At 62.8% G+C, this 27,687-nt stretch overlaps 3 protein-coding genes across 10 annotated transcripts in view; 1 reads left to right on the forward strand and 2 right to left on the reverse strand.

The window, feature by feature from the left end:
* CDK10 (cyclin dependent kinase 10) overlaps window positions 1-8,822 on the forward strand; it is a 16,420-nt gene extending 7,598 nt beyond the window's left edge. Inside the window, exons 1-14 of one of the 4 annotated variants that reach the window (XM_024125101.3) lie at window positions 96-427; window positions 523-699; window positions 2,144-2,216; window positions 2,861-2,932; window positions 4,623-4,725; window positions 4,862-4,943; window positions 5,044-5,111; window positions 5,963-6,015; window positions 6,183-6,252; window positions 7,090-7,149; window positions 7,533-7,656; window positions 7,732-7,871; window positions 8,110-8,162; window positions 8,355-8,805. In XM_024125101.3, coding sequence (XP_023980869.1) covers window positions 2,914-2,932; window positions 4,623-4,725; window positions 4,862-4,943; window positions 5,044-5,111; window positions 5,963-6,015; window positions 6,183-6,252; window positions 7,090-7,149; window positions 7,533-7,656; window positions 7,732-7,871; window positions 8,110-8,162; window positions 8,355-8,455 — 873 coding nt within the window. In that variant the 5' untranslated portion in view covers window positions 96-427; window positions 523-699; window positions 2,144-2,216; window positions 2,861-2,913 and the 3' untranslated portion in view covers window positions 8,456-8,805. Of the gene's footprint in view, window positions 1-91; window positions 428-522; window positions 700-2,143; window positions 2,217-2,860; window positions 2,933-4,622; window positions 4,726-4,861; window positions 4,944-5,043; window positions 5,112-5,962; window positions 6,016-6,182; window positions 6,253-7,089; window positions 7,150-7,532; window positions 7,657-7,731; window positions 7,872-8,109; window positions 8,163-8,354 lie in introns of those variants that run through there. The other 3 variants (XM_028477403.2, XM_024125102.3, XM_024125104.3) reach the window with 3 other exon arrangements.
* A 654-nt stretch (window positions 8,823-9,476) lies between these two features.
* SPATA2L (spermatogenesis associated 2 like) lies at window positions 9,477-15,310 on the reverse strand. Its single transcript, XM_024125100.3, has 3 exons — window positions 13,288-15,310; window positions 12,762-13,065; window positions 9,477-10,893 (listed from the first exon to the last, which is right to left on the reverse strand). The coding sequence occupies exons 2-3, from the start codon at window positions 13,062-13,064 to the stop codon at window positions 9,979-9,981; spliced, it is 1,218 nt and encodes a 405-aa protein (XP_023980868.1). The 5' UTR covers window position 13,065; window positions 13,288-15,310; the 3' UTR covers window positions 9,477-9,978.
* A 1,032-nt stretch (window positions 15,311-16,342) lies between these two features.
* Window positions 16,343-27,565, reverse strand: VPS9D1 (VPS9 domain containing 1). 5 transcript variants are annotated; one of them, XM_055079329.1, is made up of 16 exons: window positions 27,188-27,333; window positions 26,299-26,540; window positions 26,101-26,176; window positions 24,880-24,972; window positions 24,294-24,456; window positions 22,876-22,987; window positions 22,739-22,801; window positions 22,073-22,125; window positions 21,881-21,968; window positions 21,679-21,764; window positions 20,754-21,262; window positions 19,549-19,678; window positions 19,152-19,360; window positions 18,802-18,886; window positions 17,448-17,552; window positions 16,343-17,162 (listed from the first exon to the last, which is right to left on the reverse strand). In XM_055079329.1, exons 4-16 carry the CDS (start codon window positions 24,935-24,937, stop codon window positions 17,069-17,071), a joined length of 1,755 nt encoding a protein of 584 aa, XP_054935304.1. In that variant the 5' UTR covers window positions 24,938-24,972; window positions 26,101-26,176; window positions 26,299-26,540; window positions 27,188-27,333; the 3' UTR covers window positions 16,343-17,068. The 5 variants fall into 5 exon arrangements, with proteins under 5 accessions (XP_054935304.1, XP_054935302.1, XP_054935303.1 ...); XM_055079327.1 differs by lacking the exons at window positions 26,299-26,540; window positions 27,188-27,333 and adding an exon at window positions 27,454-27,565 and having other exon boundaries at window positions 24,880-24,969; XM_055079328.1 differs by lacking the exons at window positions 26,299-26,540; window positions 27,188-27,333 and adding an exon at window positions 27,454-27,565 and having other exon boundaries at window positions 19,549-19,642.
* Between the last annotated feature and the right edge of the window lie 122 nt (window positions 27,566-27,687).

Below are 27,687 nucleotides of genomic sequence, written 5' to 3' on the forward strand. Positions count from 1 at the left end.
ACGCACTGGGGCCCTCAGTGTCGCGCTAGAGCGCCAGGTTTCCGGCAAGAGAGGGAACGACAGTCCCAGAGCTACTCGCGACAGGCGCGGAAGCCGGCGGCGGCCGCCCGGGACTCCGGTCCTGGCCGGTGCGCAGACTTCGGGGCGTGTCACGCTCGCGCGAGGGAAGGGTCGGCTCTCTGGCCGCCGGCCGCCTCGGCCAGAGCGCGCTCCAGCGCGGACGTTTCTTAGTTTTGGGCCGGGGATGGGCGCCTCGTGTCGGGAGACAGTAGCCTGGGAAGAGTTGGAGGCGTGACTCCCACCGGGCTGTGGGTGCACCGGGCGCGGGGCCCCACCTGTGACCCGGCAGCTTCGTTCGTGCCTTGCTCCGTGTGGGGCCTCTGCGTGTGTTACTGTCACTTAGTCCTCTCGGGGACTCTTTGTAGAGGTGAGGAGGGTGAAGCTTAGGGGCGTTGGGTGGTTTCTCCAAGGTAGACGGCTCGTGCAGGGGCAGGTGTGAACCCTGTTGGCGGATTGTTTTAGCCGCTTGCTGGTGCTCTGAGAGGCCGCCTCAGTGTCCAGTAAGGATCCTAACAGACTGGCTGAGTGAGCGCAGGACCCCCCATTGAGCCGTCCGCCGCCGTCGTTCATCACCGAGACACGCAGCAGCTGCTCTCACCGGGGAGTTAAGACACACCCGGACGAGGACAGTGCACAATAGTAGGTGCTGCGAGACGAAAGTGTCGGGATTTTTCAGGGAAAGAATGTTTTCAGCTGGGGGCCAGGAAGCAGTTTTGAAAAGCTGTAGCATTTCTGCTGGGCGGGTAAGTGTGGCGGCGTTTTGGACACGCAGAGATGAGGGTTCTTGCCAGACCTGGGAGCAGCCGGAGCAAAGTCCCGCGGAATACAGAGTGTACAGGAAGCACTAGGGGTTCAGCCGGGGAGAGCGGACAATTAGGTTGGGGTGAAACCGTGCAAGGGCTTCAGTACAGGCCAGGTGACTCTGACTTCGTTCCCCAGGATGGAGGGCAAGGTACATGGAGGCAGGGAGTCCAGAGAAGGGCTGTTCGAACTTGAACCTTGCCGCACGTGCTCCTCCGACCCAAGGGGAGGTGCTCATTCAGTCTGCTGCACCTGAAGGTGTAGTAGGGTACAGGCTCTCTACTGGAGCATGGAGATGCTAGAAGGCAGTGGCTTAAGTACAGGACTTTATTTCTGGCTCCCCTAACGTCTCACAGGCGGGCCAGGCACTCAGGTTGTCTCTTTGCTCCACCTGTGCCCCACCCAAATCCCACCCTGCCTCAAGGGGCAGGAAGGGCTGAGCGGCAAGCAGCCTCCTTTGATCAGAAAGTTGCACTTGTCCATTCTGCATCCCATTGGCTAGGATATAGTCACATGGTCACACCCAGCTGCAAGGGAGGCTGGGAACTGTGGCCACCAGCTGGGTGGCTGTGTGCCCCTGGGCAGTTTCATAACCCAAAGGAAGAAGTAACGTGGATGATTGAGACCGTTTTTGCCGCTGAAGTGTTTCCACTGTGCTTGGTAGATGCTTCGTGAAGTTCTTCAAGCCTTTGCCACGTCCAGAGCTTGCTTGCTTCTTTATTTATTTATTTATGGCCTCGCCCTGCAGCTTGTGGGATTTCAGTTCCCCCAGTCAGGGATTGAATCCAGGCCCTTGGCACTGAGAGTGCGGAGTTCTAACCACTGGGCTGCCGCAGAAATCCCCAGAGCATAATTTAGAGCGCTGCTGCTCAGAGGACCTTCTGTGATGGTGGAAATGCTCTGTTTTCTGCATCGTCCAGGATGGTCACCACAAGCCGCGTGGGGCCATCGAGCACTTCACATGGCTTGTGCAGCTGAAGAAATGGACTTTTAGTTTCACGTTAGTTAATTTTCACCAAATGTGGCTGGTGGTTCCTCTTTTTGGGCAGCACGCAGCTGGAGCATGGAATTGAAAGGGAGTGGTTAGACCGTCTTTGGTATCACATTCACAGAGGCCAGCATCATCATCCCATTTTCTCACCTGCAAACCCAGGTGTGTGATCACCTTGCTGTTTGGTGAGCAGGACATGAGCTGGCTTTCTGGTACCAATTGAGTGTCCTTATCCATCTCTGGTTCCATTAGCTGCCAGATCCCCTCACCGCCACCACCTCTCTCTTTCAGCTGGGACGGTGCCGGAGCGTGAAGGAATTTGAGAAGCTGAACCGCATTGGGGAAGGCACCTACGGCATTGTGTGTGAGTGGCCGTGGTTGGAGGCCTGGGGGCCCAGGGACTGTCCCAGCAGCAGCTGTGGCAGGGCTGGAAGGAGGGGACGGGTGACCTCTAATCCCTGGTGTAATTGCCATAGATTTCACACCACTCCTGAATAAACGCAAGCATCAGATTGCTAACGTGTACCCGTGAGTAGAGGTAGCTATTATAGCCGTAAAGTGTACACCTCGGAAAGCAGTCAGAGCTGCATCCACAGCAACTGGGACATTGGTGTGCATCAAACTGCTACGGGTTTGGAAGCTGCACAATTTAGCACAGTGCTTTGGGGAGCCACCCTTGACAAGATAAGAGTTCCTTTTTCAAGATAAGCTACCTTATTTGCTGTTAGAACATAGTAACCGCAGAGCACAAAGCAGTGATCTGCATACCAGCTCTAAGGAGGAAGACTTACAGGGAGCTTCTTACATCCAGGGGCCGTGTACCAGCTCAAGCCAGAGGACTCCCCAGGGAACACATCTCGCAGGGTCGGGTGCTGCTTGAAGGGAGTGTGGACGGGCTGTCACAGGGTACCCAGCAGTCAAGGGGAAGAGAAAGGGAGCCCCCGTGGGGCAGGAGGCCACACGGTGGGGTCGGGCTTGGACCCTATCCTGGAGGAGTCTGCATTCCAGATAGGGCCCGGGATACCCAAACGGATGAGATTGTCGCCCTGAAGAAAGTGCGGATGGACAAGGAGAAGGATGGTGAGTGCGGAGGGGCCGCCGGCCGCTCTGAGCTCACGTGGGCGGGGAGGAGATGCGAGTTGCCCGAGGCGCCCCCAGGGGGTGAGCCCGAGCCCTGTGCACTTCATCCCCTTCGCCCTCCCATTGGGCGACTCGGCCTCATCTTCTGTCTCAGCTCAGCGTCACCCCTCCACAGCGCTTTCCCACCCGAGACTGAGCCGGTAGCCCCCGTGTGCTCCACGCCCCACTGCTGACAGCCCCGTGGCTGCCTGTGCAGGCAGGGCTGTGCTGGGCTCACTGGGGGCCACCTGCCACGCATAGGGTCAGTACAGAGCACTGCTTGCATTTGATGAAGGAGGGAAGGGTTAAAGGTGCTGGTTAGGATGGCCTTGCTTCTCCCTGTGGTAGCAGGCAGGGCCCTGACAGCGGCAGGCATGGGGGTCCCTGAGAGCTGATGTGGACTGAGGTTGGGGGCTCACTGAGGTAGCTGGCTGTCAGGGGTCCCTGTCTGCAGGGGCGTGGGTCACAGAGGCTGTCAGGGGTCCCTGTCTGCAGGGCTGGGCGTCACTGAGGCTGTCAGGGGTCCCTGTCTGCGGGGCTGGGCATCACAGAGGCTGTCAGGGGTCCCTGTCTGCAGGGGCGTGGGTCACAGAGGCTGTCAGGGGTCCCTGTCTGCAGGGGGGTGTCACAGAGGCTGTCAGGGGTCCCTGTCTGCAGGGCTGGGCGTCACTGAGGCTGTCAGGGGTCCCTGTCTGCGGGGCTGGGCATCACAGAGGCTGTCAGGGGTCCCTGTCTGCAGGGCTGGGCGTCACTGAGGCTGTCAGGGGTCCCTGTCTGCGGGGCTGGGCATCACAGAGGCTGTCAGGGGTCCCTGTCTGCAGGGCTGGGCGTCACTGAGGCTGTCAGGGGTCCCTGTCTGCGGGGCTGGGCATCACAGAGGCTGTCAGGGGTCCCTGTCTGCAGGGCTGGGCGTCACTGAGGCTGTCAGGGGTCCCTGTCTGCGGGGCTGGGCATCACAGAGGCTGTCAGGGGTCCCTGTCTGCAGGGCTGGGCGTCACTGAGGCTGTCAGGGGTCCCTGTCTGCGGGGCTGGGCATCACAGAGGCTGTCAGGGGTCCCTGTCTGCAGGGCTGGGCGTCACTGAGGCTGTCAGGGGTCCCTGTCTGCGGGGCTGGGCATCACAGAGGCTGTCAGGGGTCCCTGTCTGCAGGGCTGGGCGTCACTGAGGCTGTCAGGGGTCCCTGTCTGCGGGGCTGGGCATCACAGAGGCTGTCAGGGGTCCCTGTCTGCAGGGCTGGGCGTCACTGAGGCTGTCAGGGGTCCCTGTCTGCGGGGCTGGGCATCACAGAGGCTGTCAGGGGTCCCTGTCTGCAGGGCTGGGCGTCACTGAGGCTGTCAGGGGTCCCTGTCTGCGGGGCTGGGCATCACAGAGGCTGTCAGGGGTCCCTGTCTGCAGGGCTGGGCGTCACTGAGGCTGTCAGGGGTCCCTGTCTGCGGGGCTGGGCATCATCGCTGAGGCCAGGCTGGGTTGCAGGGGTCCCTGTCTGCAGGGGGGGGTCACTGAGGCGGCCAGGGGGCCCTGACTGCAGGGGTGGGGCTCGCTGAGGCCAGGCTGGGTTGCAGGGGTCCCTGTCTGCAGGGGGGGGTCACTGAGGCTGTCAGGGGGCCCTGACTGCAGGGGTGGGGCTCGCTGAGGCCAGGCTGGGTTGCAGGGGTCCCGATCAGCAGCCTTCGCGAGATCACGCTGCTCCTTCGACTCCGCCATCCGAACATCGTGGAACTGAAGGAGGTGGTTGTGGGGAACCACCTGGAGAGGTGAGTGGTCTGCTTGCTGCCCCCGCATTGGGTCCTGCCCGGCCCCCTCCCTCTCGCCCTTCCTGCTGCCCCAGGAGGGTCCCTTGGCCCACTTGGGAGGAGGTGGGAGGTGGCCTGCGTTCGCTCTTCTTTTCAGCATCTTCCTGGTGATGGGTTACTGTGAGCAGGACCTGGCCAGCCTGCTGGAGAACATGCCGACACCCTTCTCTGAGGCCCAGGTTGGAGGCTGGGGGCTCTGGTGGTGGGCTTCCCAGGTCCTTGTCTGGCACACTGTGGCAAACGCAGCCTGCCCTGACCCTGTGTCCTGGCCCCCTGCAGGTCAAGTGCATCGTGTTGCAGGTGCTCCGGGGCCTCCAGTACTTGCACCGGAACTTCATCATCCACAGGTGGGCGGGGTCCGCGGGCCTGGATGGGGCGGGGCCTCAGGAGACGTTTTTCCAGAGGAGTGCTGGTTTGTGACATGGGGGAAGCGTGCCTGTCAGTACTGACCCAGTGCCAGCTGACGTTGCCCAGTATCCAGGAGAGGAGCAGGCGCAGCCTCCATGCAGTAGAGGTTCTGTAACTGCTCCTGGGGGATGGTCCAGGACCAGATAATACCTGCTTTCTCCTCTGGGGGGCCGATGGTGTGAGCAAGTCAGCCTCTGAGAAGTGCTGCCGTGTAGAGAGAGCCTTACTGGAAGGCAGGCCAGGAAGGGCAGAGACTGGAGGGGCAGAGGGGAGGGTCTTGCAGGCCTGGGCAGGACCTTGCAGGCAGCAGCTCCGTGTGCCCTCGGTGGCTCGCGTGGCCTGGGTGGGGATCAGACACAGCACTGGAAGTCAGACCTGGTCTCAAGGCCTCCTCTGCCAGTTTCTCAGAAAGTTACTGAGAGCTCTCTCCGGTGTTCCCAGCTGCCAAATCGCCTTGCACTGCCCGCCGTCCTCATTTTTAAGAAGTGCAGGGACTTCCGTGGCGGTCCAGTGGTTTAGACTTCGCCTTCCAATGCAGGGGGTGCGGGTTCGATCGCTGGTCGGGGAGCTAAGATCCCACATGCCTCGCGGCCAGAAAATCCAAAACATAAAACAGAAGCAATATCGTAACAAATTCAGTAAAGACTTTAAAAATGGTTCACATAAAAAAAAAAAAAGTGCAAACAGGAGGAGACGTATGGGGAAATGTCCTAAGTATCGCTGCGACGGTGACCACCTCTTTACCCCATGCAGCTTCCTGGGAAGCACTGGTGTTCTCTTTCTGTCACAGGGATCTGAAGGTCTCCAACTTGCTCATGACGGATAAGGGCTGCGTGAAGACAGGTGGGTGCAGGTGCTGGCTCTGTGGTGGGGGCCTCCGTGAGCGCCACCTCGACGGGGCAGCAGCCGGTCCCGATAAGCACCCTGCACGCTACGGGCCGGCTGCAGACGTCAGTGGGCAGCCTTCGCTGGGTGACACCCTCCCTCCCGCCTGTCTGCCTCTGTCACAGCGGATTTCGGCCTGGCCCGGGCCTGTGGAGTCCCGGTGAAGCCGATGACCCCCAAGGTGGTCACCCTCTGGTCAGTCCCTGGGGACCCTGGGAAGTTGGGGGGTCGTGCTGAAGCTGCACAAGGACCTTGGAGGTTTTGTGGGGTTTTTTCGCGGTACGTGGGCCTCCCACTGTTGTGGCCCCTCCCGTTGCGGAGCACAGGCTCCGGACGCGCAGGCCCAGCGGCCGTGGCTCACGGGCCCAGCCGCTCCGCGGCACGTGGGATCCTCCCGGACCGGGGCACGAACCCGCGTCCCCCGCATTGGCAGGCGGACTCTCAACCACTGCGCCACCAGGGAAGCCCCTTGGAGGTTTTTAAGCTGTGGGGCTGCGCACACGCAGAGGCTGGGTGTGGATGGCTCCTGAGGCAGAGCAGGGCTGTCACCGGGAAGGACCTGCCCCGTCCAGATGGGGCGCTGCTCTGCCCCGCGGCAGCCAGACCCCCAGCCTGGCTCTGAGCTGCTGGGAAGGGGCGGTGGCTTCACCGATGGGAGGCCAGGAACAGTGTATGTTCTCTGTAATTATTTCTCACTCGACATTTTGAAGAAGAACGGGATTGTGCTTAAAGGCAGGATGCTCTCTGCCGTGTGTCACTCAGCCCCGACCTGTATAGAACGGGCCAGCGCAGGACACTGCTGCACGCGGGAGCCATCCAGTGACAGCAGCTGCTGCCTCGTGTGCTATCTTGTTTGTCGGGTTTAGTGGAAGGGACAGCCGAGCTGGGCTTCATGCTCCATCGTCCAGGCCGATTCTGGCTCTCAGGGCGGGTGGTGGCCAGTGGGTGGGCTGGTGCAGACCACAGTGCCTCGCGGAGGCCGGGCCGGAGGAGAGGAACTGCCAGACCCAAGGTGCGGGCTTCTGTTTGCAGGTACCGAGCCCCCGAACTGCTGCTGGGGACCACCACGCAGACCACCAGCATCGACATGTGGTGAGGGCTGGACGCACCCAGGGCCTTGGGAAGGGTGGGGTGGTCTCGTGGGAGCTGGCGGGGCAGGGGTGGGGCTGGGGTCTCGCCAGCCTCCCGGCTCCCAGGAAGGTGGGCCTACGCCTGGGGTCCTGAGAGGCAGTGTAAGACGGCTTCGGCGTTCACGGCCCCCGTCCCCGCGGACCCGCCCTCGTGGCCACTCAGGCCTGCTGGTGCCAGGTCACATGGCCCGGGGGGAGAACCCAGTGGTCACCTGCCCTTCCCGTCATGACCTCCTTCCAGCTCTGCCCCCGTCCTCTGACCCCAGCACACGGGGGACGGGTCCCGGCGGAGCGGTGCTCTGCGGAGCCGGAGGAGCTGAGGTGACGCCCCGTGCTCCTCTGCAGGGCCGTGGGCTGCATCCTGGCCGAGCTGCTGGCCCATAAACCCCTTCTCCCCGGCACTTCCGAGATCCACCAGGTGGACCTGATCGTACAGCTGCTGGGGACGCCCAGTGAGAACATCTGGCCGGTGAGTGCCGGCCCTGCCCTCCCCCCTCCTGCCCCCTGCCGGCTGCCAGCCTGCAGCTGCCACTCCCCCCAACAGGGCTTCTCCCAGCTGCCACTGGTCAGCCAGTACAGTCTGAGGAAGCAGCCCTACAACAACCTGAAGCACAAGTTCCCGTGGCTCTCGGAGGCCGGCCTGCGCCTGCTGAACCTTCTCTTCATGTACGACCCCAAGAAAAGGTGCTGACCCGGCCTGCGGGCGGGCAGGGGTGCCGTGACCGAGAGGGCCCCTCCCAGACGCGCGTGTGAGGCCCGGGCCTCTGCCCGCCCAGGTCATGAAGCCCTTTCTGAGGCTCCTGTCGGTTTCTGGGCCCCCGGTCCCTATCTGCCACCCAGCTGTCTGCTGTGCGGGGCGGGTGTGAGGGAGATGGGCCTCAGCCAGGCCCGGGTCCCACGAACGGCAAGGCCTTCTCCCCAGGGCGACGGCCGGCGACTGCCTGGAGAGCTCCTACTTCAAGGAGAAGCCCCTGCGTGAGTCTCCCCCGCGCCCTGGCCGGCACTTGGCTGGGGGCCCCGTCCGGGGCCGGGGTTGGGCAGGCGGGCGGTGGGGCCCGAGCAGGCACGGGCTGCTCATGCTGCAGGAACCGGTGCGGGGTCAGGAGGGGACCAGAGGGGGGCGTGGGGGGCCCTCTCCACCGGCGCTGAGCAGCCCCCTCCCCGCAGCCTGCGAGCCGGAGCTCATGCCCACTTTCCCCCACCACCGCAACAAGCGTGCTGCCCCGGCCACGTCCTCAGGCGCTGAGAGCCGGCGCTGCAAGCCCTGAGGGCGGGGGCCTCTGGGGCCCAGCCTGTGCCTCGGCCACGAGTGACCAGCTGCTCCAGCTGACTGCACCGCCTCCTGCACCTCTGCCCCAGAACCGCAGCGTGTGAACACCGGGGGATGCCGGTGGGTGTGCCCTGCAGGCCCAGACGCCTTGAGGCTGGCCTGCCGGGCGCCACCTGGTGGCTCTGTCGTCTCGTGGCTCTGCCATCTGGTGGCTGGGCTGGGTCCACCTGTTGCCAAGCCCTTAGACCCTCACTTCCCAGGAGGAAATTTGGCTGGGCCCATCTCAGGAGGTGTCTCTGGCTTGGGACGAGCAGAGCCCACGTGGTCACTTTTGTCCCCACTTGATCCCCAGGGTCTGCCTGGGAAGGGAGAGGCTACGGTGACCCCCCGCTGGGGCTGCAGGACTCAGAGTGGGAGGGAGGGGTGGGGTGTGGGGTGCAGCCAGCTTGGTGGACTGGAGTCTGGGCAGCTCTGAGCCCACCAGAGGGACAACCTTGGGTTGGGGGCTGTGCCCTGTCCCCACTCCCCACTGAGGCCCCTGGGAGGGGCATGGTTGGGCCTCGGAGAGATAAACGCTTTCCTCACAGATGCAGCTGGATCCAGCGTCCTTTAATGTACTTTGAGGTTGTGATTCATGTGACGGACAGGTGTGGGGAGGAGGGGCCACACACAAGACTGGCCCCACCCCAGGCCCAGGTGGGCAGACCCATCCCTTCCAGCCCTGTGAGCGGGCTGGCTGGCTGGCAGCTGGTGCATCTTTACCACTGGACCCAGGTGGGCTCTGGGGTGGGAGCCTTGGAGCTCTCCCATCCTGCCTTCCGGAGCCGGACAGCAGGAAGATGTAGCAGCGAGGCTGCTGGGGTACTGATTGCTCAGAAGCCCCCATGCTCCACCCGGAAGTGGGGCGACAGCCTCTCGGGCTCCGTGGCTCCCCGTCTCCCCCCTGCTGTTCTCTGGAACTCTAGGGCAGGCACTCTGGTTGGAGACTAGATCATTTCTCTTCTGTCCTTGGGTCCAGCTTCCCCGCCCAGCTCTGACTGGAGCCCATGGGGCTGGCCTCAGGCCAGCACTCAGCTCATTCAGTGCTGGTCTGTGACAGCTATGGGGGGCCAGGTCCCCTCAGCCGGGTCAGCCATGCACCTGGCAGAGCCCCTAGAATGGTCTTAGCAAAGCTCAGCGGCTCATGAGGTCACCTGAGCCCCCAAGGACACTCCTCTGTGGAACACCCCTTTGGGCACTTGCAGGGAGCAGGTCAGGAGCTGCGGCGCTGGGGCCAGTGGTGGGGCCGGGGAGGGGTGGGAGAGGAGGGAGGGGTGCTCCCTGGGGGCGGGCCGGCAGCTTTCCGAGGAAGACTGGGCCCCCACCTCTCACGTAGCGGGGCTGAGACTCCATGCCCCCCGACCCGCCGCTGTGCTCAGCACCCCTGGGGGGCAGGAGGGGCAGGGTGGCCAGTGGCCCGGGCCTGAGGAGGGATGAGGCCCAGAAAAGCACCGCGGAACATGTCTCCAGAAAGCCCTGGGCCTAGGGCCAGGCGGGCCTAGGGGCATCGTAGAGCAAGGCGTCCACCTGGGCTCGCTGCAGCCACAGGCGCCGCTGGTGGTTTCCGTGCAGGGCGCGCAGCGGGTGGCCCGGGCGGCACGTGGCCAGGGCAGCACAGTGGGTAGTGTGCAGCTGGCGACATGTGTCACAGCAGAGGGCGGGGAGGGCGCCAGGGCCCAGGCAGCTGTGTGTCTGGTAGCCGGGGCGCTCGGGGACTCGTGGGGGGCTGGCCTGCTCAGGGGTTCCAGGGGCCTGGGGGGCGGCCAGGTCTCCGGGCCGACTGAGCAACTCTTGGCGTAGTGAGAGGAGGGAGAAGACCTCGGCCTCGGGCTCCTCCTCTGAGGCCGGGCTGCTGACCTCAGCCTCCCAGGCCCCGCCGCCCACACCCCACAGTCTGGCGCTCTGCTCCCAGAACAGAGGCTGGCAGGCTAGCTCCGAGGGGGGTGAGTCGGGGCCTGGCGAGGGTTCCCCGTATAGGCTGGTCTCGTCTGAGCCCTCATCCTCCTGCACGTCCCGGTACAGGTCCAGCCGGGCCTGGCACCGGGCCGGGGAGCCACGGGGGGGCACAGGTGGCGGCTCCTCTTCACGGGCTAGTCGCTGCTGCAGCCAGGCCACGCAGGAGGCCACGTCCGCGCTGGCCCGCCGCGCCTGCAGCAGCTCCTCGGCCGGCAGCACGCTGGTGCCCAGCTGCGCCAGCACCTCGCCCAGGATCTCACACTCCAGCCGCAGGGCAAAGCAGCCCAGGGCCACCTGCACAAGCTGGCGGGCGGGGGGCGGGGCGGCCACCATGAGGCGGTGCTCATCCCTGCGCACATAGCCCATCTTCTGGAAGCTCTGGATGAGGAGGTCCTCCGAGAGTGCGCCCTTCAGCACGTGCACGTAGCCCCCTGAGAAAGTCTGCAAGGAAGGGGGCCGGTCGGCGGCAGCCCACCCTCCCGCAGACCTGCCCCAGCCTCGGCTGCACTCCGGCTGTGGCTTGCTTTGGGGGCCACCATCCTCACCCCAGGGGGCGGCATGGCCCCAAGGCGGTCTGGGATGTGCTGACACTCCCTCCAGAGGAGCTGTTTAAAAACATACATGCTGGGAGTTCCCTGGTGGTCTAGTGGTTAGGATTCAGCGCTTTCACTGCTGGGGCCTGGGTTGAGTCCCCGGTCGGGGAACTGAGATCCCGCAAGCTGCGCGGCCAAAAACAAAAACACCGTAGATGCTCAGGGCCACCCCCAGAGACTCTGATCTCACTGGCTGAGGTAGGCCCAGGCATCACAATTTTTTAATCTGACACATTTCACCTGGGTCATAGGACAAACTAAATAAAGAGTCCCTACATTGAGAAATCTCGTTGCCTTCTGGGTCCCCTCCACCTCCTCTCACCTGTGGGGGTTTGCTACTCTAGTTAGTTTCCTGTGTACCTGCTGAGTGGTCATAAAAACACACAAAGAATACAGGTGCTTATTTGCTCTGAGCAGGTAGCCTCCTAAATGCCTCATTCTGAACTCTGCTTCTCCAGTTTCTGAGAGCTTTCCCTATCACGACAAGAGGCCTAGCCATTCACTTCTCCAGCTGTGCAGCTTTCCACCACACAGATGGAACATCTGTAGTTTTTGGAGGCTCCAGGCTGCAAAGGAACTAGAAGGGTTCCTAGGATGGTGATCACGTGTCTCCCACACGTGTCCACAGTTCCTTTTCTGGGACCCTGTGAGTGTCCCTCTGCTTACAGCTGATGACAGTACCTCCACAGATGGGGCACTGCTGCGTGTAAGATTGTTCTCAGGGCTGTGCCTTCACCCCTCACAATGGACCTTGAGCTGGACTGTTCTCGTGTTTGCTTCATGGAGGAAAGAATGGATTCCAAAAGATTAGGTAACTTGCCTCAAGCCACAGAGCCAGCAGAAGCAGACCCCATCCAGGTCTGCCCAGTGCTGAAGCCCGTGAGCATCTCAACATCAGGGCTGTCTGTTCTGCTCTTGGCCCCCCATGGAGCTGCATCCTGCCTTCTGGTCTGAATGGATGAATGAAAGCCCTAGAACCTCAGACCAGCAGGTGTCCCAGTGGAGCAGTGGGCTCCAAGCCTCACCTCACTGAGAGAGGCTGCTGCTGCCATGGCAACCAGTGGAGGTGGACGCCCACGTGGCCAGTGACATCATTACCTTCCCACTCTTCTGAATTAGCTCAGAGCACAAGGCAGCCTGCCCCCTCCTGCCAGCCTGCAGCTCACCTGGAGGGGCCCGGCCGGCCCTGGGCTTAGCTCTACCCAGGCTGGGGGGTGAGCTAGGTTCTTGTTTAGCCCCGCTCCACTAGGACATGCAGGGGCACGCCCAGCCCCTGCCTACTTCATAGGGGATAACCCATCCCATGTCCTCTTCCACAAATGGAACCACAAATCTCTCCTGGAGAGATTAAGGTGACCCTGGAATGCCCAGTCCTCCCCGTGTGCCTGTCCTAGGATTTCTATGGTAACTGGGGCCACAAGGCCACTTTGGGGAGGGCAGTGGTGCAAGCTTTAAGGAGCAGGATCCCCCCTCGGAAGGCAGGTATCCAAACAGGTGACCTCCACCCACCCCACGTTCTCCGCCCCAGGAGTACAAAGGGGAACCTCGGCCGAGAGATGTTCCAACACGCCCAGGACCCCTCAGCACACTGAGCTCACCTATCAGCGTGTGAGGACACCTGAAATCCCTTATGCCCGACGGTAGCCACCGTCCCGACGGTAGCCAACCCCGAGTAGCCTGGGCGGGGGCCCCCACTCGGCTCGGCGCCCTCCCTACCTTGATGGTGGTGAACTCTTTCCTCCAAGGCAGCAGATACAGGTGCACGGCGGCCAACTCCAGCAGCTCGAAGGCGCGGGCCAGGCCGCGCAGCGCAGGGGCCAGGTCGGCGCGGCCCCACAGGCCATCGGTGAGTAGTGCCAGCGCGTCATCCTGCAGCGCCCCGTGCAGGTCGAAGTCTTCCACCAGGATGTGCCAGAGCACGGCGCGCAGCGACGGGTCCCCGCACACGCCCGCGCGGCCGTGCCTAAGTTCGCGCTCCAGGCACAGACGGTAGTCCTCGGACAGTGAGCTGCTGCCCATGCTGGCGGGCGGGAATAGGGTATCAGGACCCAGAGGCCCCACCCTGCCCGCTGCGCGCCTCCAGAGCCCTCGCCTGCATCCACAGGTCCCCCACCAACTGTGCGCCCTTGGTATCTACAGCACCCCCTTCCCTGGAGACGTGCGCCACCTGAGTCTCCCTTCCCGAGCAGAGACCCCCTTGCCCACCAGATCGTGCTGTGGGCCTGGAGGACGACAGCCCTACCTGTCTGTCACCAGCAGTCACCGAGCGCCCGCTGCTCTGTTCGGCGCCCTCCAGCAGCAGCTCGCTTCCGCCGGGGCCGGCTCCGCCCCTCGGCCGTGACGTTAGGGGCGGGGTCTCTACGGGCACCGCCCCCCTCCGCCGACGCGGACAGGGCGGGGCCTGGTGACGGCCCGGGAGCGCAAACGCGGCGCACCTCCACGTCCTGCGGAGCCGAGGACAGGGGGCACACCGCACACTCCCACCGAGGCGGGCGCCGACCTCCCGAGCTGGACCCTCGGGAGCGCCAGGGTGCCGAGGAAGCAGGTACCGCGGCTTTTCCGGGAGCGGGGGCCGGACGCGGGGCGGGGCCATCTCCTGGGGCGGGGCTACCCCAACAGGGGCGGGACCCTTCTCGTTGCCAAACGGGGATTGACCGGATACGGGAGGGAGGGCGGGGTCGAGCCGCCCTCTGGCGGGGCCAGCGCTCCAGGTGGAAGCCGGCCGGGCGTTTCAGCGTCATTTAAAACTGCAACCTCAGGGGACTTTCCTGGCGGTCCAGTCGTTAAGACTCCGCGCTCCCACTGCTGGGGGCGCCGCACCCTACCCCCCCCCCAAAAAAAATCAGCATCCCGGGCCTCTTTGAAGCGGCGTGAAGGCGCCTTTCTGCCTAGGCCAGAGTCGCTTCCAGGCACCGGATCCGATGTTCTGCTCTGTATCCAGCCCTGCTTCTCCGCTCCTGCTCTGAGTGCTGTTTGCGTGGCCCCAGGTGTTTGCTGTTAACTGTTGTGTGCTACTCCAGGGAGCGTGGCTCTGTCTCAGTGTGCCACTCGAACCTGGGCAGGTCTTTGCACCGTCCTCCCTTAGAGGAGTCGTCCCATAGAGAATCCGTTGAGTGGAAGTGACGTTGCGTGGCTTTGCAGGTTAAGTCATAAAACTGCCTTGTCTTGAGACGCTCAATTTTGGGACCTAGCCACATACCGGGAGGAAAGCAGCTGCATGAAGGGGCCGAATAATGAAGGCTGAATAATGTCCAGAATCCACGGAACCCGGAAATGTGAGACTGTTTGGAAATAGGATCTTTGGCGATATAATCAAGTTAGGATGAAGTCAGACTGGGTGAGGGTGGACCCTAAACCCTGTCAGAATGATGTCTGTGTAGGGAGGAAGGTTACACACTTCGGGAGGAGGCCTGTGATGGATGCAGAGACTTGCAGCTACAGGCAGAGACGGCGGGAGCCCCCGGAGCCGGACGAGGCAGGAAAGGGCTCTGGGCTAGCACTCTGCCGGGCCGCGGCCCTGTGGACGCCTTGACTTCAGACTTCAGGACTTTGACAGTAAATTTTTGTTGTTTTAAGCTCCCCGGTAGCTAGTTACAGGCAACGAATGCAGGCCTCCCATGGCTGTTCCCACAGCCCCGAGGCCCTCGCTGATGGCAGACGGGTAGACAAGTCTCCAGATGACCCCAACCCCTTGATCTTGGGTCACCCCAACTTGGAAGCTGACCTAGTTGATGCTGCAGGTGGGTCAGAGACAAGACGTCCCCACTGAACTCTGCCGAGATGGGAGTTTCACAAGCAAAGCCAATGGCTGTCGCATGTTTAAGCCAGTGAGTGGGCTGGTTTGTTACACAGTAGGGGGGTGGACGCCACACTGCCTCAGCGCCAGCTGCGTAGGGGTCCTCTGTGACCCTGGGGTATAACCGGGCGGAGCAGATGGGTGGGAGGGTCAGTTAATACCTACCTCGGCCAGGACCGCAGCTCGCTGGACCACCGCCCAGCACGCTGCACCCCGTGCGGCTGGGTCCAGTCTCCCAGGCAGCACCACTCTCCTCATCATCCAGCTTTCTCATCTTCACCAGTTCAGTGCAAGGGAAGGTCTGTCTTGTAAGTGTTTTAATTTGCAGTTCTTGATTTTCAAAATGACTTTAAACACCTCTTCTTATGCTGATGAGCTTTTTAAAGTTCTTCTTCTGAAGACAGCCTGTTCACAGCCTTTGCTAGTTTCCTGACTGGGGCTCCTGCCTTTTTCTTGTTGATCTGCAGGATGTTCTGTGTGAAGAATCCAACACTCACCCGTCTTACGAAAGGCTGTAGGCTGGGAGAGGCTGAAGGACTGGCCCAGAGTCAGCAGCAGGAAGGCCCTCTGATCAGCACCTCCAGAGAGCTCCCCAAAGCCAGCAGGAGTGCCCACGGTCAGGCTTCGCTCCATCGTCCACCTGTTCTATGAAAGGGGGCTTAAAATCCCATCCTTGAGACCGCCAAGGCCTGGAGCAGGGTGATCATCCTCCCCAGGCTTCATGGCTGGCTGGGCCTCGTGTCCAGGACTGGGGGGGCTTCCTCTGGAGAGGGCAGGGACTCAGGGACTAAGAGCTTTGAGGGCAGGGCAGGGTGAGCAGGCGGGTGCCCGCCTGTCGTTCCTGGGGTGCTGGTGGGCAGGGCACCCCTGCCCACAAAGGCTCCTGAAAGAGGCAGCTGCCCCCGGAACTCGGGTTGGCCTGCCCTTGGGGTCACGTCCCCGGCCCCCTCTGGCCTCCGGAGTCAACCTGCTGGGCTCGAAGCGAGCTCTGCCACTGGGAGGTGTGGCCTGGAGAAGGCGTTTCCCCTTCCGTGCCTCACTTTCCTCACGAGGTTCCCGCACAGCCTTGGGACACTGCGTGCACAGAACACACAGTCAGGTCCAGCTGGGCCTTCCCCAGGGACCCACACGCTGCTCCCACACCACTTTCTGCCATGGCGGCAGATGCTGCCCGGGGCTGGGGCCGGGCCACCTGCGTGCGTTCCCCACCTGGAGAGCAACATGACTCCTGGGAACCCTTCGGGAGGAGTGGTCCGGGCTCAGATCCCGCCCAGTGATGACCTCTGACCCCGCCAACCTGCTAGGCCCCCCAGAGTGCGTCCAGTGCTAGAAGGAGCAGCCCCGCGGATCCCCCTCCTGGGCAGAGGTCTGGGAGGCGGGCTGGGCTTGGCAATGGCCCCAGGGGCCTCTGGGAGCGTCTGGCTCTGGCTGGTTGGCTGGGAGAGGCTGTGCCGCCCAGGCCTCCACCCGGCCAGTGGGATGGGGAGCAGGTGAGCCGCGCTGACGGAGACACCAGTGAGCTCTTTATTTCCAGCGGGGTCAGTGGTTGCCCAGGGGCCTGTAACAGTCAGGGTGCGCAGGTAGTGGGGCTCCGGGCAGGCGCCGACCCTTGGGTTCACACGGACCCTGAAGGGGCTGAGTGGGGGCGGGGATTCACCAGGGCTCTCAGGATGTCCATGCCCATTGCCAAGCGTGGGAGTGTGGCTTAGAGCTCCCACACATGGGCAGGTGCCCTGGGGACACCTGGGTCTCCAAAACAGAGTGGTCAGTGACCAATAAATAAACAGCACAGTCTAAACCCACCTGGGCCTCAGGCCTCTTGTGGGGTGACAGGCTCTCTTCTCGACTCAGACAAGAACCTGGCTCAGGGAGCTCCGCGTGTCACGGGGGACGGGAAGGGAGAGAAGCAGACCTGCCCTCGATCAGGCCCACAGCCCCTCTGTCCTTGGGCTGGCGGGGCCCACAGGGCATCAGCGGACTGAGCCGTCGGAGTGCGCAGGCCCCAGGGGAGCCCAGTTTCCCCGCACAGGGCTTCTCACAGGTGGGGACAGGAAAGAGAAGGGCCTGGTTCTGGGAGCTGACTCGGGTCAGCCCCATCCTATCAGGAGCAGAGGGGCCTCCTTGAGCCCTAGGGGCTGATGTCAGGCGGGGGCGAGAGCCCCACCTCGGCCAGCCCACCGCCCCATGCAGGTGCCTCCGGGCCAGTCCTTGGCCAGCCCGTCCTCTGCTACTTGCCCAGGGCCCGCCGGGGCAGCAGCTCCACGTAGCTCAGGGCGCTCTGCAGTGACGTCAGGCAGTAGCCCTCCTCTCCGATCAGGTACCTGCACGGAGGCGGCACAGGCACCTGTCACTGGAGGGGTGCAGGGAGACCCCGACATTCTGGAAGGGGCACCTGCCCTTGCGGGGCAGAACCTGGATGCTGAGGTCCCACGGGCTGCCAGGGCGCTGGGCTGGGGGACGGCCCACTCCCCAGGCGGGCGCTGCTCAGAGGATGGCCCCCCGGCTCCTCTGGGCGGTGTGCTGGGTGAGGGGCAGGGAGGGGGCCGTGGGCCCCGTGCATGGGTGGGAGCACGAGCTCAGCCCCCACGCTGGCCCGAGGCCCCCACCTCTCGTGGATGAACTCCTCCAGGGCTGCACACTCCGACACCAGCTGGGGGAGGCCACTCCTCAGCGCCACAAAGGACAGGATGGGCAGCAGGTCGTCGGCGCCACTGTTGGGGAGATGCAGAGCCGGCCAGGAGGCTCCAGGCACCGGGGGCGCCGCCCAATCCCCACAGCTCTGACGCCTCCCAGCTCGGTCCCTGGAGCAGCCCTGGGCTTGCTGGCTGCTGTCTCTGTGCCCCTCCTGCCCACCGGCCTCAGGGGGCTGGCGGTGGGCTCGGGTCAGTGTGACGACAGACCACCTGGGATCGCTGAGGCCACCCTGAACAGGGACCCAGTGCCACAGAGCCCAGGGCTGGACCAGGGAGGCCCCGCAGTGAAGCTCTCCCGTGAGCTTGCCCGAGCCCGGGAACGGGAGGACGGAGAGGATAGCCCGTGTCCCAGGCAGCCTGTTCACTCCTGGGGTCAGGGTCACTCACGTGCCACTCCAGGTACCCCAGACCCTCCGCAGGAGGCACCTAAGCGAGCGAGGGAGGCCCTGCGGGATGCTCAAAACCCTGGCGAAGGGCCCACGGAGGCAGACTGGCTTGAACCTGATGACCCATCAGGGACTCCTGCCCCCGCCTCCCTGGGTGCCACACGCCTGCAGGGACACACGGCGCCCCCCAGCTCCTCGGATGTCCTGAGGAGAGAGCTAGCCTGGGGTTGCAGCTGGGACTCGGAAACACTTTCAGTCCTGGGACCCTTTCACCTGCTGCAACTTTTTCGGAGACCAGATGGTAGAATAGTGATGGTGGCCGGTGAGAGCCAGGTGGGTCCCCCGGCCTGACCTCGCAGCCCACCCAGCCGGGTGCAAGGACAGGTGCTTTCAGGGCGACCCCGGTCTCTGGCACAGGGTGAGGGTTCGCCAGCCCCAGGTGGGCGCCAGGGCCAGGGAAGGAGGCCGCTGGCTACAGGCCAGTCCAGGTGAAATAAGGCAGGACCCAGGTGGGGAAGACCCCTGCCCACCTCAGGAGGCTGGAGCGGGGGCAGTGCAGGAACCCCAGGCTGGGGCTCAGCACAGGGGACGGGCTCTTCCCCAGGACAGGACCGGGGCGGCTTCCCCAAGTGTGCACCTGAGGGGGGCACACGCCACCGGGTTAGCAAGGGGCTGGACCGCGTCGTCAGCAGGGCTGGAGCCCGGGGTCTTTGGTGGAAATGGGCCGCACTCTCCTCAAGGAGAAGCAGGGCCAGGCGCCGGGTGGGAACCCGAGGTCCCAGTGCGGGGGCCTGGTGGAAGGGTTCCGGCTCCCCTGGTCTCTGAAGGCAGCCCCTCCCGCGCCCAGTCCCCACCACAGGCCGCGGCCTCCTGGGACTCACATGGCGGCGATGCCCGGCTGGGGCGCAGCCTCGCGAGCCCGGTAGTAGTCCTCCGCGCAGGCACAGATGACCCGCAGGGCCCGCACTGCGTCGCAGAAGCCAGGCTTCGGGTGAGGGGGTGGGGATCGCGTCCCGGTACGGCCCCGGGCACTGCCCCACCCCCATCGCGTGCAGGGCTGGGCAGAGCCTGGACGATCACCACTCCTGTCCCACGGGACACACCCCCACCGGACAGGAGAAGGGCCTGCCGCTGAGGGGTGAAGGCGCAGACTCCAGTCGCCCTCTGGGAGGGGACTCTGTCCGATCTGACCCCCTTCTCCCTTCCCTCCAACCAAACCGTGCCCCCTCACCAATGCACTCCAGCTTCTTCTGGGGGCAGCTCTCCAGGACCAGCAGCCCTAGCTCCTGGGCGGCGGCACAGTAGGGGTAGGCGCCGGCTGCCGTGGCCTCGGGGTCCCGGGGGAGGAGCTTGGTGGGGACGCCGACGGTCGCCGGGGGCGCGTTCCCGTACAGCTCCATGCTCCTGCTCAGGGCGGCCTCCCGCAGGCGGTGAACGCTCCTGGGGCAGAGAGAGGCCAGGCTCAGCGGCCCAGGGCCCCGCCCGGGAGGGGACGGGGGCGGGGCGGGGGAAAGCTGGCCACGCCCCGAACCGTGGGAGGGTGGGCGTGGCGCCGCCTGCACACGCGCAACACCTGAGGAGGCCTGGGAGGAAGGCAGCTCAGGGATGCACACGCGGCGGGGCCGTACCTGTACACGGCCAGCAGCAGGGGCCACAGCGGGGAGAAGAAGGGCTCCTCGATGCAGGCCAGGCAGCGGTCTTTGGAGGCGGCCGTGTTCAGGCCTTCAAAAGCCAGGAGGGTCAGCGAGAGCAGCCTGTCTGCCGGGAGCAGAGCCGGTACAGCGGCACTGTGGGGACATCTAGGACCTCCAGCCCCGCTGGCAGCCCCCGGAGGCCTCTCCCAGCCGCAGCCAACCTGGGGTGCCCAGGCGGGGTCCCCACCTGCCTGCCCCTCCCCGCCGCCCTAGAGCCAGCCTTGGGACGGGCAGAGCCACAAGTAGCTTCCCGGCTCATCAGGAGGGGCTCTGCCTGGCCCTGCCTCCCCTCACTTCAAACGCTGCGGCCCAGGTCGGTGCAAAGAGTCGGGGCCCTCATCCCGAGGGGTCATAGGGTCATATGCAGCTCCCCCAGGGGGCCAAGGAGACAAGCCTGGGAGGGAGAGCATAAGACAGCTTCTTTCTGAAAAGGGTCTGTACCCCAAGCTGTGGCACTCAAAAGAACTTCAGAAACGTATCTGAAGACAAGCAATCTGAGGCCCAGGGAGATGAAGGAACCCGCCCCCCACCGGGGAGGAGGGGGTACTCACCCAGTCTCTCAGACAACACGGGCCCCTGACTGCTGGGCCTCTCTTGCTGGTTCTTAGGAAACCCTGACAGCCTTCCTCCTTGGAAGGGACGTGAAGTCCCCTGCCACCCTGGGCTCCTTACGGAACCCACACACTCTTCTCAAAATGGAAAAAGCTAAGAAGATGAGCCACCACCAGGTCGCACACACCTAGAGCCCTGGGCTTGGAAGGGTGGGGGTCGGACCTAATGGGGCAGCTAGGAGCACCTGGCAGCCAGAGGCTCTGACGGCAGACCCTCCCCCAAACACAAGACTGAAACGGACTCGGCTGTTCTCCCCGTGTGGCCCCGTGAGGACACAGCCAGGGATGCAGGGAGACCCTGGCCACTGCCGCCCCAGCTGCTCTCCGGGCAGGGTGTGTGCCTCTCCGTTCAGCTGGACACGTGGCCCCAGGGGAGGGCTCTGCAGAGCAAGGCCGGCCTGGAAGCCACCCAGAAGAAGGCTCCGCCGGACTGGGCCCATCCCAGGCCTGTGACAAGCTTTCCGAGGATGCGGGCTTAAGACAGCGCAGTTCCCCCACCGCCCACCCGGCCCGCGGCGCGGGCCTCACCGATGGCGTCGTGTATGTCCTGCACGGTGCCCTTCAGCTGCTCCAGCAATGGCTCCTTCCTCACCCCTGGGGGCTGGGGCTCAGGCCGCCCCCCAGGGCCCTGGCCCCTCCTCTCAGGAGTAGCCAAGAACTGTTCCAGGTCCCCGAAGGAGCTGTCCTTGCCCGGCAGGTCGGATGAAGTGTCCGCCAGGGGTGAGGGAGGCCCCGCGGGGCTGCCGTCTGCCCCTCTGTCCGGGTTGCCGGCGTGGGGTGGGGGGATGGGGGCGCTGGCGGAGGCGCCGTCCGTGGGCCCTGGGGCTGGGCTGGGCTCCGGGGGGGAGGGCATGCAGTAGAGGCTCTGAGAGGGCCGGAGCCGCCGGCTTCCAGGAGCCAGCAGCCCGTCGGCGTCGGGGGGCAGGGAACGGCAGCCCAGGGCCGAGGCGGCGCCCCTGCTCACGATGGGGTACAGCGCCCGGTACACCGCGCACTGGAGCTTCTTCAGGAGCTGCGAGATGGGGTGGTCGGGGACGCTGTGAGTGGGGAGAGAGGCAGCGTGTGAGGGCAGCCCCGTCGGGCTGGGGCTGCAGTCCCCTCGCTGGGTGACCTGGGGGCTGAGAAGGCCCGCCGGCCCTGCGAGGCCCTTACCCGACCCCCACCCAATGGCCACGTGGCCCCGCCGTGAGGGATTTCAGAGAAGGGACGCATGGACTATTCCTCGCGGCTGAATGTTGCAGGTAAGGCCTGTCCAAACCCCTCTGAGAAGCTAGAAGGCCCGTGAAAGGCCATCCGCGGACACGCGGCCCCGGGGTCACAGGCGGGGGCCTCCGAAAGAGCCAGCGTGGCCTGCTGCCCGTGCGGTCACCCCAGACCGCCTCGCTCCTCTCTCCTTCTTAATCCTTTCCTCCGCCATCAGCCTGCAGCCAGGGGAGGGGCTGACGGCCGGTACCTGAGCAGGTGGGAGACCAGGCTGGTCACCAGGGACAGGTCCCCTGGGCTCCTCTTGAGCTTGGCTTTCCAGCGCTTTGGCCAGTCCTGCAAGACAGGAGACCTTGGGGGAGAGCCCGCGGGAAGCCCCTCCTCCCAAGCCAAGGCCGCGCCCCGGGGCCCCCGCCTCCCTGCGGACGCCCCGCCCCGCCCCGCGCACTCACGTGGTCTTGCTCGTACTCGAGGATGGCGGCGTAGAGGGCCCGCTGCTCCCGGTCCTCGGGGGTCAGGGCAACCTGGCTGCAGAACCTCCTGGGAGAAAGGACAGGTCTGGGGGCCTCAGGGCTGGACAGGCGGGCGCGGGAGTCGCCATCTGGCCCCCCCCAGTAGTCCCGGGGCCGAAGGCGGAGACGCACCTGTTGGCGGCCTCCTGGAGCCGCAGCCGGCGCTCCTCCATCTTCCTCTGCAGCTGGGGCGGCAGAGTCAAGGCCCTTCTGACGCGGCGTGCACGAACCCCCCGGTGTCCCAGCGCCCTGCCGGACACGGGGCCCGTTGGGATGGGTGGGAGGAGGGGCTGGGCCAGAGGACAGGCCCGCTCAGGGAGGGAAGGCAAGTCCTAGTCGACCTGAGGGGTGGAGAGGAGTCTGTGGGTGCTGGGAGGGGCAGGGTGGCCTGTGCAGAGGCCGGGAGGCGAGAGGAAGCGGGGCTGGGCAGGAACCACCCGCTGAGGACAAGTGTCTCCGAAACTGGAAGAACTCTGTTTCCACACCTGAACCCTGGCATCTTTTTATTTTTTATTATTATTATTTTTTTTGCGGTACGCGGGCCTCTCACTGTCGTGGCCTCTCCCGTTGCGGAGCACAGGCTCCGGACGCGCAGGCTCAGCGGCCATGGCTCACGGGCCCAGCCGCTCCGCGGCATGTGGGATCTCCCCGGACCGGGGCACGAACCCGTGTCCCCTACATCGGCAGGCGGACTCTCAACCGCTGCGCCACCAGGGAAGCCCAACCCTGGCATCTTTACTTCCCTGGCCCCTCCCTCAGCTGAAGCCTCTGCACACTAAGGATGGACGGAAAGGATACTGTCTTCTCCCGGGCTTTAGCGATCACCAGGTTCTCCATCATCTGCCGCTGCAGGGACAGGGTCTAGGACGGGAAGGATGGAATAAGGCTTACTCCCCCCGCCGCCCTCACTCCAGACCCTCCTGGGCTCCGCTCACCAGGGATGTCTTCTGCATGGCCTGGCTAGGGTCCAGACGGGCCATCCGGGCCTCATAGGCAGCCTTCAGCTTCTGATTCTGCAGGGAGGCCTCCTCCAGGGGTGTCAGCTCCCTGGAATGGTGACAAGCTGCTGTCCAGGCTCCAGGAAGCCCAGGAACGCTCTGGTCACCTGAGGTCCCTTCCTGACCCCGCCCTGAGACCGGAAGGTGAGGAGGTGGTGATGGGGGCAGGCAGGAATGTAAAGGAGGGAGGAGGTCTGGGGTGGGCGGGAGACACCTGCCTCCCTGAAACATGGCCCTATTGCCTGGATTCCAGACCTTTATGCACACCAGTCACATGTATTTCTTAACAGCACGAAACTCTTTGAAGGCACCATGTGAGCCAAACAGCTAGATTAGTTTGCAACCCATGAAAGCAGGGTGGGGGTGGGGGGGTGTTTCACAGCTACTTGGTAACAGCCACCAACAGTCCCCTCACCATCAAAACTTATGGTCCCACATCTTCCTGCTTTCATGGGTGGGAGGAGGTAAGTCGTGGGGACACAAGACTATCCTGGGATGGAAGTCTGGGGCCTGGCCCTGCCCCACAACTGCACATGCAGAGACAGGGTGTAGCTGTGGCTCAAGGCCTGGCAGCAGCAGCAGGAAGAGCCCATCCTCTTGCTTCTCCTGCTGGGATTCTGGCATCTGTGTCTCAGTGTCTTTCACCAGTTCTAGAAAATTGCTTTTATCTCCTCAAATAATGCTCCTCTCACATTTTCTTTCTCATCTTTCTTTGGAATTCCAGTAACCTGATAGACCTTCCATGTCTTTTTGTGTGTGTGAGCCGTTCAGGGTATCTTTTAACCTTTTATCCAGTTCTCTGTCTTCAGCTGTGTCTACTCTGCTCTTTTAAACTTGTCCCCTTCTTTTTGTGTGCATGTGTGTATGTTTACAGGAGAATATAATTTGTTTTCGTTTCTGATTAGTGTTTAAAAATAATTTCAGTATTTTAAATTTTGTTTCTACTTGGTTTTTATTTGACCCCTATTATAAATTCTGTTTGATTCCTATTATAAGTCAGATTTTATAGCTTCTTGTTCCCTGCAGGTATTTTCAAACTTGCTTTTTATTTCTCTAAATACAGAAAGCATGATTGTATTATAATCTGTGTCCCATAACTATCTGAAGACTTGGCAGGTCTGTTTCTGCTACCTCTTGTTTAGTTTCTTGATTCTTTCTGTGCCTGGGTATCTTTGACTATGTACCACTCATTTTATGAAAGTTGAAGGTGCTTTGCTCCAGAGACAATTAGCATTTGTTTCTGCAAGGCACCAGGTACTTCCATTCTGGGATCCCTTTTGACTAAATCCACCATGGTTAGCTCACTTTGCCTCCAAACCCAGGCTTAGCCCACCTTCTGTTCTGACCCATCTTACTTCTTAGAGCTTTGTGACTCTACAACCTGAAGCTTCTGGAAGATCTCAGGCGGCAGAAATGGAGAGAGCTTCCCTCCCTCATCTGAGTACACCCGGCGGTGTCGGCTGGTAGGAGAGGGGACGGGGGCAGCCACAGGCATGGCTGGCCTCAGGCATGTTTTCCCTGTAAGACACACATAGCCAAGGGTCTGCACAGGGGCCTGACATTCCACAAAGGAGATGCAGACTTGGGACTTCCCCGGTGGCTCAGTGGTTAAGAATCCACCTGCCAATGCAGGGGACACGTATTCGAGCCCTGGTCCGGGAAGATCCCACGTGCTGTGGAGCAACTAAACCCGTGCGCCACAACTACTGAGCCTGCGTGCCTAGAGTCTGTGCTCTGCAACAAAGAGAAGCCACTGCAATGAGAAGCCTGCTCACTGCAACAAAGAGTAGACCCCACTCACTGCAACTAGAGAAAGCCTGCGCACAGCAACGAAGACCCAACACGGCCAAAAAATAAATTAATTAATTTAAAAAAAAAAAAAAAAAAGGAGATGCAGACTTGTGGGGGGTGTCCTAAGAAAGCTTTCTGCCGGCCACCCACCAAGTTTGGCAGCTGTCGACTGGGCCCTCTCCAGACACTGCTCAGCCAGCTTCAGCATCTTCGAGGTGTCAGGGGTCACAGTTTCCCCAGCTTCTGGGGAGCAAGCGACAAGAAGGGTGGTCACCATCACCCCTATCGCTAATCAGATTCTTGCTGGGATAGAAACAAAGGTAAGCCCACTCCCTCCTCATCTCTGACCATCTGCCCTGGGTTTACCTCCTGGCCCTGTGTGTGGCTGTCGGGTCCTCTTGCCTGGACCATCAGAGCCTTCTCTATAACTAACTGGGCCTTTTCTCCTCACTGATGGCTTCACTTTCCTTACAGCCCCTCCTCCAGGTGGGCCCTGCAGTCAGCACGGCTGTTCACAGAGCTAGTTTCAAAACCCATCTCCCGCCCTCTGGCTGTGTCCAAGCTCACCCCTTGTGCAGCTGGAGGACTTCTGTTCTGCACTGCCTCTGGGAATCGCTCCTATCAGCAAACTCATGGTGTAGGAGCTGCCACCTGACACTCTCCCCTGGACCCCACCAGCCCCATCTCCTGATCCACCCCTGCTCCCCTCACGGCCAGACCCTCCCCACACTCTCGTTCAGCCACGTTACCAGTGGCCCCCACCCACTCAGTCCTGCCCTTCTCTGAGGGCTCCCTGACCTCTCAGGTCGCTCCTCTAGGGCGTCCCCTTGCGGCTGCTCCCACCACGCCCTCCTCCCAGTGCCCAGAGCTCTGCTGAGCCCCTAGCTCCCCAGGGCGGGGAGACTCCCACCCCTCCCTGACTGCTGTCGGGCTGCTGGACACCTCGAGCAGAATGTGCTCCTGCCGGAGGCCTCAATTCTTCCCTTAGGTCTGCTCCTGCCGGCCCCAAGTGCACCTTCCCCTCTCCAGCCTGCCTACCCTTCTTGTATGTGTCACCCACTCTCACCTCAGGGCCTTTGCACCACCCTCTGCTGCGATGCTGCCCGCAGCCCTCAACCATCGTGCAGCTCACTCCTCCCCGGACTGGTGTTCAGCATCCAGTCTTTGGTCGTGTCCCAGCCCATCTCCATCCCTCAGTCACAGCAGCCACCCTTCCTGCTCCCTGTCACGTGCATGCTTACTGAGTGCTCATCCGTCCACCTTCTACTAATGGCCCAGCAGGTAAGACACAGGACGCCCCCAGGCCTGGGGCCCTGGGACCCATCAAAGGCTAAGCTGTCACCGGTCTGCCCGGCCTGGGAGGAGATGTACCTTTGGAGGTCTCCACTTCTTCTAGCAGCACCTGGGAGATGTAGTGGACGCTCCTCAGGTATTCTGTATATGCCTCCTGTGCCCAGGAAAGAGAAATGGCAGCGGTCAGGCCAGTAGAGGCGCATAACTCCATCATGCCTGCTCGGTGCCCTTGTGGAAACACAGGAACAGTGGTGCCTGCTTATCTGTGAGATACACCTGCAGTGGCCGAGCTGGTTCACTGGTAACTGCTCTGCTGGGGCATGGAGAGTACCCCTCTTCTCTAGACTTGAAGCTGGCATCACTGCCTTTCTCTCCAGCACAGGAAGGAACGGAGGTTCTCTGTCAGTGGGCCAGGGTAAGGAGCCTTGGCAGGTACTGCCATTTTCCACTCTAGGCAACAGATTCTCTTCCTGTGTAACTCAGGGGCCATTCACTCAGTGGCTTTAAAAAAATATTTCCTGGGAGGTGAGTCAAGGAGTGTCTTGTAAATCTCAGAATCACTTTCTGACTCGGATTCTGGGAAATCCTTTCCCGAACCCCAGAGTAAGTATTCCCTGGGCACGCAGCAGTCTGACACTAGAATGTATTTTCTAGAGGGTGACCCTACCGTCCTGTTCAGGGCTCACTGACAGAGCTCAGGGCGTTTGGAACCATAGCATGTTGCTTTGCTTTTTGTTTATTTTGCTGCATGCCCAGTTCTCAAATTACCCACCTTTAAGTCTACACCTCAGATAAGGATAAAATGGGTTCCGGGAAGGATTTCTGACTTGTGGGGGCATTTGCTGCCCTAGGATCCCGACTTGGGGAAGGCAGCGGATGGAAGACCGGAATGCCTTTCGGAGGCACCCGCGGCCTCCTCCCCTCCTTGGGCGGCCCGGTGTGACTCAGCCGGCTTTTCCACGCGGTCGCCACCCTTAGGATTAACACTTGTTCTTGGAGACAAGCCACACCCCTCCCCCGCCGGCATTTCCTTCCAAACAAGCTCTGAAGGCGACGGGAAAGCCGCAGCTAACCTCTTATGGATACCGTCCCCTTCGGGAATCTGACTAAAGCTACAGGACCCGCCCCCAAACTATACAAACACACGGGATTGTCTGCCAGATACACTTTGGAGGGCTGCTTCACGGACCCTCCTGAGTCCCCTTCACAAATGAAAACACCTCGGCTCGTATTCCCGACTTGCTAAACAGACGGGAAAACTGAGGGCAGGAGCCGGCGGGAGCTGTCCAAGGTCACGGCCGAAGCCCGAGCCCGCGCCCCGGAGCCTTCGGAGAGGCCTGGAGGCGCCCACCCCGCAGCCCCGCCCTCGCCCACGCCCACCGGGCTGGCCGCGGGTCGGCGACCGCCCCCGCCTCGCCCCGCCCGCCTCACCCGGGGCCGGTTGCCGGTGTCCAGCTCGATGGCCCCGTTGGCCAGCTTCATGGCGCATTGAAGCGGTTTCACCGCGCCGTCCCCGACCGCAGCGGCCATGGCGGCGGCGGGGGAGGCGGTGGCGGCCGAGGGGCGGGGCGGGCGGCCCGGATACCGGAACGCGGCGTGCGCGGGCGCGGGTGCCGCCCGAGCCCCGGACCGCCGGAAAAGGCGGTACCGGCGTGGGGCCACTTC

The sequence above is a fragment of the Physeter macrocephalus genome, chromosome 17, assembly GCF_002837175.3.
Source record: "Physeter macrocephalus isolate SW-GA chromosome 17, ASM283717v5, whole genome shotgun sequence".
Lineage (NCBI taxonomy): Eukaryota > Metazoa > Chordata > Mammalia > Artiodactyla > Physeteridae > Physeter > Physeter macrocephalus.